We start from the raw sequence: 15,122 nt of genomic DNA, 5'->3' as shown, positions 1-15,122 counted from the left end.
ATTAACAAATGAGTATTACTAGTGAAGAATTGAACTACTTGATCTGGAGATATCTCCAAGAGACAGGGAATGAATTGAGCGCCTTAGCATTACAAGAAGAGACAAGAGTTAAAGAGTTTGATAAGTTGTATAAACAGCATGTTCCATTAGGTACCTTAGTTAATTTGGTACAAAAGGGGATACTTTTTAGTGAAAGTGAATTATTTGTTGAACGATTGGATAAAGATGAATTGATTGATTTATTTAAGCATTCAAATGGTCATACCAATAATAAATTAGAAGAATATATTCATAATAGAAATAATAAAAAGAATAACGATGGCACTGATAGTGGCAGCAGTGGAAACAATATTTTTAATTTAGCAAATGCTCTCAGGGTGGACACTAGTTCTATACCTGAATTAGAAGCAACAGGAAGATTTGCACTAGTTAACGATGATATTGAAAGAGATTTGGGAAAAGAGGAAAAGGATCAAATTGATAGTAAGAATGATACAGTCACTTCCCCACTCAATACAAATAATGAGCAATACAGTGTTTCAGGAACTGCTACTTCTATGGTTCCTAACGTCATGGATTCTTCTATGAATTCTGCCAAGCATCTTATTAAAGAATTGAAATTATTTGTACCTAATTGGACACAATCATATTTGACCAAAGAGAAAGTGAATTACTTGCAGTGGAATCCACAAAGACCGAATGTTATTGCATTGGGTATTCAAAATGAGGCAGTAGCCAAAATTATTCAGTTTAAAGGGGACTCTAATGGGGCTGATAACGAGATCCATGAATTAAGACATCCATTTGCCTTAAGTTATACGTTAGGAAACACAACTAATGAGATTACGTGTTTGGAATGGTCGAATGATGGTAAGTATATGTTGACGGCGGTGGAAAATGGGGAGATTAGGTTATGGTCATACGATGGTCTTTTAAAAAATGTTTTTAATTTCCATCGTGTTCCAATAATATCGATTAAATGGAATTATGATAACACACTGTTTCTTTCAATGGATATTGAAAACGTGGTGATTCTTTGGAACGCAATAAATGGCACTGTTGTTCAACATTTTGAATTAATGAAATCACACAGTGGCAATATTGAAACATCATATAATAATTCAAGTGCTATTAATAGTGGCAATAATAATAACAATAATACTAATAATAATAATAATGATATAAGTAACGAGAATAAAAGCAATAGCAATAATGATAATAATAACAATACTAGTACTACTAATAATAATAATCTTACTATGACAAGAGATAATAAGGTAATGAATGTAAATGTCAATGGTACTGAAGTTGCATGGGTGGATAAAGATAAGTTTGTATTACCTGCAAACAATGGCAAATTAAATGTTTATTCGATACAATCCAAGAAACCGATAGGTAAGTTAATTGGACACGAGCAAACTATTAGTGACATTAAATTCAACGAGTCGAACAAACTGTTGGCTACAAGTGCTGATGATTTGTCAATAAGAGTATGGCATGGGTCAAGTAGTAATTCGAACTATATATTTTATGGACATTCGCAGAACATTATATCTATTGAATGGATCAATGATGAATTGATAATATCATGTTCGTTGGATGGGACTATTAGGGTATGGTCCATACAGGAACAAAGTCTGGTCGCCATTAAGTTGTGTGAGGGTGTGCCAATAATATGTGGTAAATTATCTAACGATAAAAAAAGATATGTGATTGGTTTATTGGATGGTAAAGTTAAATTATTTGATATAGCGTATGTATTGAGTGGGTATGAGATTAGTGAGAAAGACGATATTTTGAGACAGCCCTTGTCTATCCCACTATGTGGTGAATATGCAAGTAGCAACTTAAATGCTAATATTAATGATGGTAATAGTAATAATGCTAATGGAAGTAATGATGATGGGGATAGTATGGTATTTGATATATCATGGAGTGAAGATGATTCAAAAATAGCTATATCATATTCAAATAAACCGGGCATAATATTATCTATATAATAACATAAACATAAACGTAAACGTAAAAATAAACATAAAAGTATATATATAATTTATCTATTTCTAATTTTTTTTTTTTATCTTTCGAGTCTTTTATCTTGTTTTAATTAATAACCACTAAAAATCATATCAAAATCGAAAAATGAGGGATAATCGTGTTTTTTTATAAGATGTTTAATTCTTTCATTATGATTTTCGAAAGTTTCATTACAGTGTACTTCGAAACATTTTAAATTATCGAATTCGTTAAGAAATGGATTATGACATTCATCAATATGTAAATTCAGAATATGATTAGATATGAAATTTTGTTTACATTTGCTACATCTATTATTATGATAATTTTCGACGTGACTTGGATAAAATTCCAGTAAGATGAAGTTATTTTCACATGGGGGTTCATTACATATTATACCATCTCGTACTGCTATATCATTACTATTATCAACTTTTTCATTTGTTGTTATTGGAGAAAAATTCTTATGATTATAATATGATTGTCGTATTATATCATTTTCCATGTAGTTATTATTTAGGGAATCAGATCTCTCTCTTTTCATAATATCTAGTGAATAATGGAAGACGAGTTTATTGATGAGTATAAAAGATAATAATAAAATCAAAAAATAAATAAATAAATAAATAAATAAATAAGGTAAATAGCACCAGAATCTTTACAAAATTATTTCAATCTTTCAATATTGAACATAACAAAGAAAGGAAGAAGGACAACGAGCAGATGACAATAATAATGATAATGCAAGTGAAGAAAAGAAGTGGGTGTTATCATTTAAGACTAGTGATAAATCGAATGCAAGCATAGATAATAAGACGTTAATAATTAATTAATCAAATCACGTACCCATCCATCCATCCATCCATCCATTTATTCATTCACTCATCCATCCAACTGCCTGTTCATCCGTGTGGGATATACAGAGAAGGAAACTTGGAGTGGTCTTGTTCAATTTAACCAAGGTAGATATATTTTTAAATGATTATTTTTTCTTTTTTTTTTTGTTCGGTGATCGTGAGAAAATTTCTTTTCCGTTTTTAGCTATCTTTTCCAGTTTTTTTTTTTCTTTCTTTTTTCTTTTTTTCGTTCCTCGAGGGCCGTTGCTGAAGATTCGAGAAATTTGCAGAAGGCGATTTGATAAAAGATAGCACAGGTGGACGGAATAAAAGTCTTTGAACTATACAATGATCACATTTACTGTTTCACAGCCTTGCTTCTTGCGCTCAGAGATATGTCATGGCATTCATATTCTTATAATTTTTTTTTCTTTTTTTGTTTGCTTTCTTTTGTGATAAGGAAGAAGGAGAAGGTAATACATAACAACAAAATCAATAAATCTTATATATATATATATATATAGGTAGATAGATAGATAAACACAAAACATTTGTGTATACGTGAACGCGCGCGCATGTGTGTGTGTGTATGTTGAAAGAACTTAAATAAAAAAAGAAAGAAAAGGAAAAATATTAGAATAGAATAATAAAGAAATGGTAAAACCACTTATTGCTCCATCTATCTTAGCATCAGATTTCGCCAACTTAGGTTGCGATTGTCATAGGGTCATCGATGCAGGTGCCGACTGGTTGCATATCGACGTCATGGACGGACACTTTGTGCCAAATATCACATTGGGTCAGCCTATCATCACCTCTTTGAGAAAATCAGTGGGTCGTCCAAACGACCAAACAGCAAAACATAAAGCATTCTTTGACTGTCACATGATGGTGGAAAATCCAGAGAACTGGGTATCTGACTTCGTTAAAGCTGGTGCCGATCAATTTACTTTCCATTACGAAACAACAAAGAACCCATTGGAACTGATTAAGCTGATCAAGTCCTTTGGTATCAAGGCCGCCTGCGCTATCAAACCAGGCACCCCAGTGGACGTGCTATTCGAACTAGCACCATTTCTGGATATGGCTTTGGTTATGACCGTGGAACCTGGTTTTGGTGGACAGAAATTCATGCCTGATATGATGAGCAAAGTGGAGACTCTAAGACGCATGTATCCAAATTTGAATATCCAAGTCGATGGTGGTTTGGGAAAAGAAACTATCCCTTATGCCGCCAAAGCAGGTGCTAATGTTATTGTCGCTGGTACCAGTGTCTTCACTGCAAAGGATCCTGCAGATGTCATTTCTTTTATGAAGGAAGAAGTTAGAAAGGAATTAGAAAATAAAGGTTTACTGGACTGAAGAAAATAATAATAATAATAATAATAGTTTCTATCGAGGTCTTTTATACATGCATACATACACATATATATGTATAATAGTATGAAATTAAGAAACGATTGGCAATCTTACGCTTGTTTGTTTGTTTATTGATCTGTTCTTTCATGGGAACCATGCACCACCAAGTGTTGTACCTTGGCCTGAAGTAGATAATGATAAGTTTCCTATAGATTGGGTGTCTTCTAGAACATTCCACATGGCATCTTTAATTAATGATAATTTACTCTTTTTTAATATTTTGTTCTTATTACGATTACTATTATTATTACGTATTGAATCAAGATCTAAATCCATTTCATTATCTTTTTTAGCTTGTAAATCGGTCAATATTTGTAACTCTTTCTTTCTCTGTTGAGCATATTTCAAATTTCTTTCAATTTTCTTTGCACGTTTCTTAGATAACGTCTTTCTCGTTATTGGGCCGTTTTTTACGACAACATCACTATCGTTTTTACCTTTTTCATTTTGGAAATATAGATCCAATGCAACGGATTTGATTTCACCGGATTTAGATTGTTCACTTGATCTAGCTGGTTTGAAATCACCCCTTTGTTCTCTTTGAGATCTTTTCAACCCTGCTTTCTGAGCCTTGCTCTTCAAATTAGTAGTCAATTTCGGTCTGTTAATACTATTCTTAGATGGCATATCTTATTTTCGTTTTGCTTCTAGTTTATAGTTTATAGTTCCCTCTTTTTCTGTTCTTCTTCTTCTTCTTAATGCACTTATATCAAACGATAACTTGCTGCTGCTCTCTTCTGTATGTACTTGGACATCTATCAGTTGTTATGCTCTCCATTATATAAAAGCTCATCGCATCTCTCTCTATAAAACAAAAAAAAAAAAAGAAAGAAACAGACAGAAAAATTTTCGTCCTCTTTATTTTTGTTTTGTTTTGTTTTATTTTGTTTCTTTTCCGTTGGCCTCGAAGGAGGGGAAAACAGGGAGAAAGAAAAATAGAAAATAAGGAAAGAAGAAACAGAATCAAATGAAATGAAATGTAATCGAATACAAAAAGAGTTTAAGAGTTAAGGAATTAAAGAGTAAAATTTAGAGTCAAAAATATCTATAATTGTGTGTGTATAGTCTATATGAGGGCAAAGTTGGATTGACAGATATTAATAATATCTATTAACAACAATCGAGTCCACAAAATAATTTTATAAGCAATAGTGCAACATTCACAACTGTTCCCCTTTTTTTTTTTCTCTCTCTCTCTCTTCTTTTTCCTTTTCCTTTCTTTCCTTTGTTTAATTTTGTTTATCTTGTATAGATGTCAGATTCTAAGAAGAAAATTTCTACTGAAGCAGACGATGTGTTTGAGTTTTTGGACTCGTTGCCACAAAGTAACAGTTTCACTAACACTTCTAGCCCTGCTGGTGGCTCTGAGCAAAAAGATGCTAATAAACAAGATGGGTCTTTGGTAACAGGTGAGGGTCCAAATGGAAATGAAAATAAAGAAGATATTTTGGAATTTTTAGAAGAATTAGAGAAGAGCACAAATAATAATGGCTCTGATACTAAAAATAAAATAACTCAAAAGGAGAAGAAAAAAGCAGATACTGATGCTAATGCAGGTCCATCAGTTAAAGAACCAATAAAGCATGATGCTGATGACACAGCTAATGCTAATGATACAGCCAGTATCGCTTCTTTAAAGGATAAAAGATCAAATGATGCTGGCATGGAAGATAGAGAAGATAGCCCACTTAATGATCCAATTACATCATTCGCAAATTGGTGGTCAAAATCAGGCTCTGATAAAGTTTCTAAGATCTGGAATAAGACACAAGAACAAGCATCGCAATTCAGAGATAAACTGATTGAAAATGACGCTGTGTTACCAGTCGTCAACTTGTCAAACTTGAAAGACAATCTGAATACAAATAATTTGTTAAGTTTGACTGATCAGATTACTAAGAATTTGACTAAAATCGTAGTTGGTGATACTGAAGAAGTCCTTCGTATCCATTTAGTCCATGATTTAATTAATTTGTCTTATTTGCAATACTATGTGGAGGAAAAATTCGATCAAGTTATGAGCTCTCAAGTTGAAGGTGGTATTAGAATTTTTGTTGATGAATGGGGGAAACCGAATAATAACACAGTTAATAAAAACTATAATAATAATGTAGATTCTAATGGCCATGCAAATGAGAATAATAGTAATAGTAGTTCTAGTAATAGTATTAATGAATTTAGACAAAAAATTGATTTGAATCTGTTTCAAGGTAAAATTAATGATGGTGACAAGTTAGCTTTTGCTAACTTAGATAATTCAATCGAATTGTTTAATAAAGCCCATGAAGCTATACTTCAGCAACAACAAGAGGATCAAAAAGTAAGTAATAACAATAACAACAACATTAACGATAATATTAGTGATATCTTTATTTCAATTTTACCTATTTCTATACCATCAACCAGTCATAGTAACAATGCTGATTCTAATGCTAATGATGATAGTAATGATGAAATTATTAAGACAATTGACACTACAAGTCCAAATAATTTTCATTTCACTGTGGTACTAAAGGATATTTCCAATGATATTACATGTATTGCAAGATCACAAAGTTTCCCATTAAAATGGTTACATTGGTTACAAGGTTCAAAGATTCAAACTGTCGCTGTTGAGAAGGGTAATTCAGAAGATAATAAAAAGAATAAGAGTGATGATGATGATGATGATTCTAAATACAATGGTGACGATGGTGATGAGGAAATAATAGTAGATCCAAGTGAATGGGTCCAACAATGGATTGAAGATGGTATAGCATTGGTAATTGGTGTTGTAGCTCAAAATTATGTTATTGAAAGAATGGGATTCTGAAATATATAGTAGAGTCAAGATATATACATAGATATATATTAATTATAAAAAGCTTTTTCCTTTCTTTTTATTATAACCTTTTTTTTCTATTTATTTACGAGTTCTTATCTAAATGTATATGCACATGGAGTTAGAATACATACATATACATGAACTATGTATGTATGGCAGTATCTTCCTGTTCTTCAAGTTTTAGTTTCTCATAAATGAACTCTATGAAAGGAATTTGAATAAAGAAAAAGAAAAAGAAAAAGAAAAATTGGAATTGAGACTTTTGAAAAAAATCTACATATAATGGAATAGAGATTGAATGTGTCCACTGTTACAATATATATAAAATTGAGACAATATCTGTATATCCTGTCTATATATGTGATCAACATTTTGTCTATAGTGGTGTTAATATTATTCTAAAGACACCAAATTAATAGTTATATTGCTGTATTATTTCTTATGTTTTAATTGAAGTCGGATTGATATCAAAAGTGTGATTTAGATTAAGTGAAAAATAAAATATGTCTACAACAATCGAGCCACAGCAACAGCAACAACAACAACAAGAGCATTTTCAATCTCAAGTTAAGAAAGAAAAACAACAATCTAAAAAAATTACTGAAGGTGAAGCAGATTTATATTTAGATCAATATAATTTTACTACTACAGCAGCAATTGTTAGTTCTGTGGATAGAAAGATCTTTGTGTTACTGAGAGATGGTAGATTATTGTTTGGTGTACTTAGAACATTTGATCAGTACGCGAATTTAATCCTGCAACATTGTGTAGAAAGAATATATATAACAGAAAAGAATCAGTATTGCGAAGAAGATCGTGGTATATTTATGATTAGAGGAGAAAATGTTGTTATGTTAGGAGAAATAGATATTGACAAAGAAGATCAACCATTAGAATCTATGGAACGTATACCTTTTAAGGACGGTGAGACCATTAAAAAGATTAACGATAATAATAGATTTAAAAGAGAAACACAAAAGACAAAGGAATATGCTCGTTACGGTCTAACACATGATTTTTACAAATCAGACATGTATTAATGTATAAATTGAAACTCATATATGTATATATATGTATGTATGTATATATGTATAATTGGTATTTGTTAAAAATAAAAATTTAATAGAATCATGTTTACGACTTAGTAAGATTAGTGCTAGTAACGATTAAGATCTATACGAGAGGCTTATAACTTTGTTTTTAGTGGGGAGTGGTGTTATGTTGATTACATGATCTACTTAAATGACCGAATAGGATCTTTATCATTAACGTATTTATTGTATATATACATTTTTACTCTGCTTGCTTCTTTAGACATATGTCTTTAGGATAAGCAAAAGAAAAAAAAAACTTCAATTCTGGGTATTTAAAAAAAAAAAAATATAAGACTCTCCAATTTTTTTCATTGAAGATGTCATCTCATCGCATTAAATCTGTGTAAATAAGCGTATTATCCAAGCATATATACTTTTATAGAGTTTAATTCACTATTATGATTAGTTTCTTTCCTCTTTGTTTTTCATTTAATACAGTTTAAGCTAATTGGTCATTCAATAGAGGAAGAACATGTCCGATTTTACAGAATATAAAGATATAATACAAGAAGGTGATTTTGCTTTGGTTTGGATTACAAGAGACCTGATCAAACCAATAACTCTTGATTCAAAAGCTGTATTAAATACAAGGTATGGTTCTTTCCCGCATAAGGATATGATTGGGAAACCTTATGGATCTCAAATAGGTATTCAGACTAAAGGGTCGAAAAGATTTGCATTTATTCATGTTTTACAACCAACTCCTGAATTATGGACAAATTCATTACCACACAGAACACAGATTGTTTACACTCCAGATTCTTCTTATATCATGCAGAGGATGAATTGCAATCCATTTAAGAGTAAAGTTATTGAGGCTGGTACTGGGTCAGGTTCCTTTTCACACGCTTTTGCAAGGTCTGTTAAGCAGTTATACACTTTTGAATTCCATGAAGTTAGATATCAACAAGCAATGGATGAATTTAAGAGACATGGGTTATTGGATGAAAATGTCATAATTACCCACAGAGATGTAGGTAAAGACGGGTTCCAAATTAAATTAGGAGACGAAACGTCATATAATTTTAAATCACCGCAAGATAAGATTATATTGGATGCAAATGCAATCTTCTTGGATTTGCCTGCGCCATGGGAGGTTATACCACATTTAGATGGAGTTATATCAAGGGATGAAAAGGTTGAACTTTGTTGTTTTTCACCTTGTATTGAACAAGTTGATAAAACTATTGAAGCAATGAATAGATATGGATGGAATAATATTCAAATGGTGGAAATTCAGGGGAAGAGATATGAAAGTAGAAGGCAAATGGTAAGGACTCTAGATGATGCTCTTGGTAGGTTAAAAGATATAAAAAAACGTAAACTGGAAGGTGTCAAAAGACGTTCTCAAATAATTGATGATATGAGCCCAGATGAAAAAGAAAATGAAATGAAGATTCACAGACCGTTGACCGAAAAGGCAAAATTTAATCCATTTGGTAAAGGATCAAGAGTTAAAGAAGGTGACGAGAATTATAAGTGGAAACAAGTCACTAAAGTAGAAAATGAAATCAAATCGCATACATCGTATTTGACGTTTGCATCTAAAATTATTACTAATACTAGAGATGAAAAATACGTTCAAGAAATGCTGCAAACTATTCGAAACAATAGTGTTAAAGAGGGAAAAAATTGAATATATTATATCATGACTGGCTGATATGTTGGTTTCTTCTTTTATTTTTTTTATGTTTTGCATCATCTTTATCTTTATATTTGCCCTATTTTAATATTTTATCTGGTAATAAACTACCAGAAGACAATTGTATCGATAATATAGGCATATACTCCAGATGTACTTATATATTTATGTCGTTATATAATGGAAAGTGGAAAAAGAAGAAAAAATGAAATCATTGTTTTTTTATGTGTCCTTATTAGGGTGAGTAAAATCTCACTAGCCTGTCACTTCACATAAATATATCTTTTCTACGTTGCTGCCAAAGAGGCATTTTCATTCTAATTTCCCTCAATACTTGGTGATCTACATCAGCAAAGATCAGCTGTGGACCTTGAATATCTGGGTCTGCTTTGGCTATAACAGTGCCCCATGGATCTACTATCATTGAGTGGCCCCATGATTGCCGTTGTATTATATTTTCTGCTATTGTTGAAGTTGTCATATTCTTATTTAAGTTGGACCATTTTGGATCATTGGTATTGTGAATTCCATCTTGACCAGGCATTACTATATAACATTGTGTATCAATGGCTCTAGCACGTGCTAATAGTTCCCAATGTGCTTTACCTGTCTTCATAGTAAATGCACTTGGGAAACAAATTATCTCGCTTCCTGTGGATCTTAACTTCAAAGATAATTCAGGGAACCTTATATCGTAACATATTGCACTCCCCAATTTCCCAACGGGTGTATCAATGATATTTGGTAAATGTTTACCAGGTTGGACAGATTCTGATTCTTTTAATATGGGACCATTGGGTATATCTACATCAAAAAGATGTAATTTTTGATATCGGTCGATTATTTCACCTTTATGATTGATGTATAATAACATATTACGTACTCTATCATCGTTTTTGATGTGGTTCTTATCATAAATAGAAGATTCGTTCGTAGATATTGGTAAATGGACACCAATTGACACATCAATTGGTTTCCCTTTTTGTAGAACTAAGTTCCTGATACTTTTCTGTAATTTCGTTACAAATTCAGGACTCTTTTGAACTAAATATTTGGAATGAAGAGAATTTTGGGCAATATAATCGCTTGCTTCAGGAAAAAAAATTACTTTAACATCATTATCAATTGCTTCACTTATTAGTCTTATTACAGTATCTAAATTAGCCTTCAAATTAGCGGAAGAGCATAATTGCCCGATTGCTATTTTATTCATTGAAGTCACTTTACGATCTGTTTATCTTTGTGTGTTTGTGTGTGTGTTTTCTTTTTTGACTTTCGGTATTTCTATCTCTGTACAATGAATAGTTATTAGCTTGTAAGGTATATTTGTATCATCGTTGTTGCAGTTCTCTACAGTATAAGAGCTATCAAGTTCTTATCTTTTTTATTAGTTTAACGTAAGCTATTATTATAGAATATAAGGTGTCTGAAAGTGTATAATAAGATTTTAAGCATCATCGGCAATATGAAAATACTTAAAAAAAACAGTCCGAACAGCTTACGTAAGAATATAACTATTGATAAAAATCTGTCATTTGAATATTGGGGAAAGTTGAAAAGATATACAATTAATCGATTTCACCTTGCTTCAACTAACAGTATTTGGAGTTGGAAAATTCCGATCTTTGGGGAATCATATATTTAGCTTTTTGTATTGGATACAGAATATTCAAGGGCGTTTTTATTAAAGTGTGAAAGTTCATCATTAAGAGAAAGAATCAACACATATACTCATTTCACGGTTTTTTCCCTATAGGTATTTATATTACATACAAATTTAATAAAAGGAAAGACAAAATTTATAAAGAAGTTTACAGGCATTCATACTGTCTGATATATTATAACTTAAGATGGTTTCTAATAGTAATGTTGAAGATATGGACGGATTATATACACCCTTGCAACCTCATACAATATTATTAAAAGACGATGAAACTATTGCCACAATGTACCCTATACCGAGTGATCCTGCCTTATTTCCCAAAGGATTATTATCATTTATACTAGATGAATTTAATATGGAGATAGTAAAAGGTGTTAGTTTTCCATATTATGAGACGTTAAATGAAAGAGAATTCAAAGATATTTGGTTTCACAAAGATGGTCACCTTTGTATTATGGTTCTTGGTGAAATACCTGAATTGGATTACAGTGTACCGAACGATCAAAGTGATATTGATAATAACTATGGAACCAAAGTAGAAACAATGAAACATACGGGTCAATACATATCACGTAAAAATAATAGGAATTTAAATTTGAATATTCAGTGGGAGAAACAATGTTTAGGAGTATTTTCATTGCAACCTGCCTATCCCGGACGTTCATCACATATATCTACTGGATATTTTTTGGTTAATGCAGGGATCAGAGGGAAAGGTATTGGTAAAACTCTGGTGGAAACTTTTTTAGAATGGGCCACTCATCTGGGTTTCACTTCAGCATATTTTCCTTTGGTGTATGGTACTAATGTTGGAATGCGATGTATATTGGAGGAGTTAAATTTCAAAAGAGTTGGGATGTTACCGTCATCAGGTATTTTAAAGGGGTATGACATACCTATTGATTCATTTATATATGAGAAGGAACTAACCAGTATCACAAAGAGTATAGAAATGTTTAAGGGACATGACAAGAATAATGTTATTGCTAAGTATGAAAGAATGTTATATTATATGGAACATAAGAAATATCCAAAGAATTGTGACAAGACTGAGAAGGCCCGAATCCGTATGCATAGTAAAAAACATACTTTGGAGAATGGTAAGATAATGTTTAAGGGGAAAGAGGTTGTGTATGATCCAGTTAAACAGAGACGAATTGCTATTGAGGAACATTGTTTAGAACATGCAGGAGTGAATAAAGTAACTGCTAAAATTTCTAAACGCTATCATTGGAATGGTATTAAAAATACAGTGTTGGAAGCCACATCACAATGTGATAGATGTAAATCTAGATTTTCAGATGATACGGGGGTTATTGTAACATCAAATGATAATGTTAAACAGGCACATATGTTACCTTATCACAGTATTAAGGCACAAGATTTGGTTCATATAAATAAAATAAGTAATTATATATCACAAGAAGGCCAGCGAGATGCAGATGATAAATTAATCAATTTAATAGAAATTGTGCAAAATGTCAATAGTGCACAACCACAAGGTAATTATGATGGGCCCACACCAAAAGATAAACAAGAGGATGATGTTAACAGAAATACTAAGAATGACCTTAATGTTTCATTGACAGCAGCAAACACAGCAACCCCACCAGACCACTTGTCTGGTTTTATTCCTGGTACTACTTCTATTGATACTAATAGTATTAATCATAACAGTAATGTCAATAGAAAGAGAACTTATGAATCTGCTGTTCAACATGGCTTACTGGCTAAACAAGGTGCTGGTAGTTTAGGATTTTCAATACAAAATAATAGCTCTAACAGTCACAGTAGCAATGGAGGCAATAACAATGGTGAAAATGCTAACTTTAGTATTGAAGACACCATTAATATGAATATGAGACAGTTAAATAAGATAGTGGAGGAAGAGGAAATGAAGAAAAGAAGGAGGACAATAAGTAAAGATTCAAATTATAACCATGCACCAAACACAATGTATGAATTTAAGGAGATATCTTTAACATCAACTATCGATAACAACAGCAATAATAATAATAAGAATGATCAGTATACTCATTATGAAAAAGGTAATAATAACAGTCACAGTCACAATCACAATCATAGTAATCATAACAATAATATTCTACATTTAGATCCAAATGTGATAGAAGCTTTAAATTTGGTATCAAAATCCCGACATAATGATAATACTAACTATAATAGTGATAATCATAGTGGAAGTGATGGTTATAATAATGTTACAAACATTCCATTAATATTTGATTTTGGAGATGACTATTTAGAAGAAGAGGATGAAGATTATGAAGAACCAGATGCAACAAGTGCTACAGGAAGAGAAGACGATGATGACGATGATGATGAATATGAATATGAAGAAAGAGGGGAAAATGGAGAAAATTTTGCTGATCAGTTTGAAGAATTGTCCATTGAGCACGAATTACAAAGTTTGCAAAATCTTGGTGATGAAGACTTAAATTTTCATTCTAATATACGGCGTTAATAGGTAGATTATTTATAAATACGAATATGGATAAAGAAGTAAGTGTAAATATAGTTATATGCATATTAAGTTTAATGAAAGGTGAGAGTACAATACCTTTCCAACTATTAACACATTTCTAGAGATGCTGTTTTTGAATATCACTTGAATAGCACTATTTGATATTTAAGATTAAATATATTGCATCTTAAAATATAATTCATTTTGTTATTTAGTTATTTAAGGTTTAGGAAAAGGTATTTTACAAACATGGAAATTTTTCGAAGGATTATTATGGGACGGTTTTTTTTTAAAAAAACACATACAAGAATATGTGGTAGTGAAGCCATCATAATGCACTTTCTTGCATTATCGAGTGTTCTAAGGTAAGATAAAGGAATAATGAGTGATTCTTTGTATACTTGATTCAAAAAAAAAATTAATATAATGGATAAAATTGATGAAATCACCATTAAAAGGTAGAATAAACTAAATTTATTCTTTCATTAGAGTGTTTCCTAATCTCGGAAGGAAAAAAAGTTATAGGATAGTATGATATTATGTTGCAGGTATGGGGGAGTATAACTTTTATTTGGAAGCAAATTGTTAATATAAACTTGTATTCGTGCATAAAGTGTTTAATGTTCTCAAAAATTCTATCAAGTTTATGGTGATATTAAAGATGAAAGACGAAGTTTCTATGAAGAACTAATGGTTAGGGTCTACATAGAAATTTAACGTAGAGATGATATTTTGTCTGAAAATGGTGTAAGGATCAATGTGTAAACAGAGGGTTTAAAATAGATATGAGAATGCTACTGAGAATTTTTCTTTTTCATATTTTTATACTTTTCCCAAGTCCTTGTCTAACGGTATATAGCGAATCGTAGAAGACGATGTTTTCTGCCATACATTTTTATATTGCCGCTTCAAGGCTTTTGCATGCCTTTTGTTATATTTGAAAAAAACAGGAGAAAAAAAAAAGTAAGAGTGAAGGAATCTGGAAAATAACACAGAATTATATAATAAGAATTGATGATGAAGGAAGCATAGAAGTGGGAGGGATAAGAGAAACAAATGTATCTGAAATATAAGAGGGGGTTGAAATAAGTAATATAACAGTGCTTTGCTAGACGAATATAGACTAATACACACACACACACATAC

The 15,122-nt window shown here is 31.4% G+C and overlaps 9 protein-coding genes across 9 annotated transcripts; 6 read left to right on the top strand and 3 right to left on the bottom strand.

Moving 5' to 3' along the window:
- Positions 1-8: 8 nt before the first annotated feature.
- SIF2 (Sif2p) lies at positions 9-2,000 on the top strand (the record flags this gene model as incomplete). The annotated part of the gene is made up of 1 exon (XM_064861722.1): positions 9-2,000. One exon carries the CDS (start codon positions 9-11, stop codon positions 1,998-2,000), a length of 1,992 nt encoding a protein of 663 aa, XP_064716677.1.
- Positions 2,001-2,107: 107 nt separating this feature from the next.
- On the bottom strand, positions 2,108-2,560 carry PWA37_005270 (uncharacterized protein; the record flags this gene model as incomplete). The annotated part of the gene is made up of 1 exon (XM_064861721.1): positions 2,108-2,560. One exon carries the CDS (start codon positions 2,558-2,560, stop codon positions 2,108-2,110), a length of 453 nt encoding a protein of 150 aa, XP_064716676.1.
- A 946-nt stretch (positions 2,561-3,506) lies between these two features.
- Positions 3,507-4,214, top strand: RPE1 (ribulose-phosphate 3-epimerase RPE1; the record flags this gene model as incomplete). Its single annotated transcript, XM_064861720.1, has 1 exon — positions 3,507-4,214. The coding sequence occupies one exon, from the start codon at positions 3,507-3,509 to the stop codon at positions 4,212-4,214; it is 708 nt and encodes a 235-aa protein (XP_064716675.1).
- Positions 4,215-4,355: 141 nt separating this feature from the next.
- ALB1 (Alb1p) lies at positions 4,356-4,898 on the bottom strand (the record flags this gene model as incomplete). The annotated part of the gene is made up of 1 exon (XM_064861719.1): positions 4,356-4,898. One exon carries the CDS (start codon positions 4,896-4,898, stop codon positions 4,356-4,358), a length of 543 nt encoding a protein of 180 aa, XP_064716674.1.
- Positions 4,899-5,523: 625 nt separating this feature from the next.
- Positions 5,524-7,083, top strand: MTC1 (DUF5427 domain-containing protein MTC1; the record flags this gene model as incomplete). The annotated part of the gene is made up of 1 exon (XM_064861718.1): positions 5,524-7,083. The coding sequence occupies one exon, from the start codon at positions 5,524-5,526 to the stop codon at positions 7,081-7,083; it is 1,560 nt and encodes a 519-aa protein (XP_064716673.1).
- A 515-nt stretch (positions 7,084-7,598) lies between these two features.
- On the top strand, positions 7,599-8,135 carry LSM1 (Lsm1p; the record flags this gene model as incomplete). Its single annotated transcript, XM_064861717.1, has 1 exon — positions 7,599-8,135. The coding sequence occupies one exon, from the start codon at positions 7,599-7,601 to the stop codon at positions 8,133-8,135; it is 537 nt and encodes a 178-aa protein (XP_064716672.1).
- A 526-nt stretch (positions 8,136-8,661) lies between these two features.
- On the top strand, positions 8,662-9,825 carry GCD14 (tRNA 1-methyladenosine methyltransferase subunit GCD14; the record flags this gene model as incomplete). The annotated part of the gene is made up of 1 exon (XM_064861716.1): positions 8,662-9,825. The coding sequence occupies one exon, from the start codon at positions 8,662-8,664 to the stop codon at positions 9,823-9,825; it is 1,164 nt and encodes a 387-aa protein (XP_064716671.1).
- Positions 9,826-10,099: 274 nt separating this feature from the next.
- Positions 10,100-11,044, bottom strand: NIT2 (putative hydrolase; the record flags this gene model as incomplete). The annotated part of the gene is made up of 1 exon (XM_064861715.1): positions 10,100-11,044. The coding sequence occupies one exon, from the start codon at positions 11,042-11,044 to the stop codon at positions 10,100-10,102; it is 945 nt and encodes a 314-aa protein (XP_064716670.1).
- Positions 11,045-11,681: 637 nt separating this feature from the next.
- On the top strand, positions 11,682-13,976 carry SPT10 (Spt10p; the record flags this gene model as incomplete). Its single annotated transcript, XM_064861714.1, has 1 exon — positions 11,682-13,976. One exon carries the CDS (start codon positions 11,682-11,684, stop codon positions 13,974-13,976), a length of 2,295 nt encoding a protein of 764 aa, XP_064716669.1.
- Between the last annotated feature and the right edge of the window lie 1,146 nt (positions 13,977-15,122).

The sequence above is a fragment of the Arxiozyma heterogenica genome (assembly GCF_036370985.1).
Source record: "Arxiozyma heterogenica strain weizmannii chromosome Unknown scaffold_9, whole genome shotgun sequence".
In the NCBI taxonomy this organism is placed as follows: domain Eukaryota; kingdom Fungi; phylum Ascomycota; class Saccharomycetes; order Saccharomycetales; family Saccharomycetaceae; genus Arxiozyma; species Arxiozyma heterogenica.
This window is presented reverse-complemented; position numbering and strand designations above follow the sequence as displayed.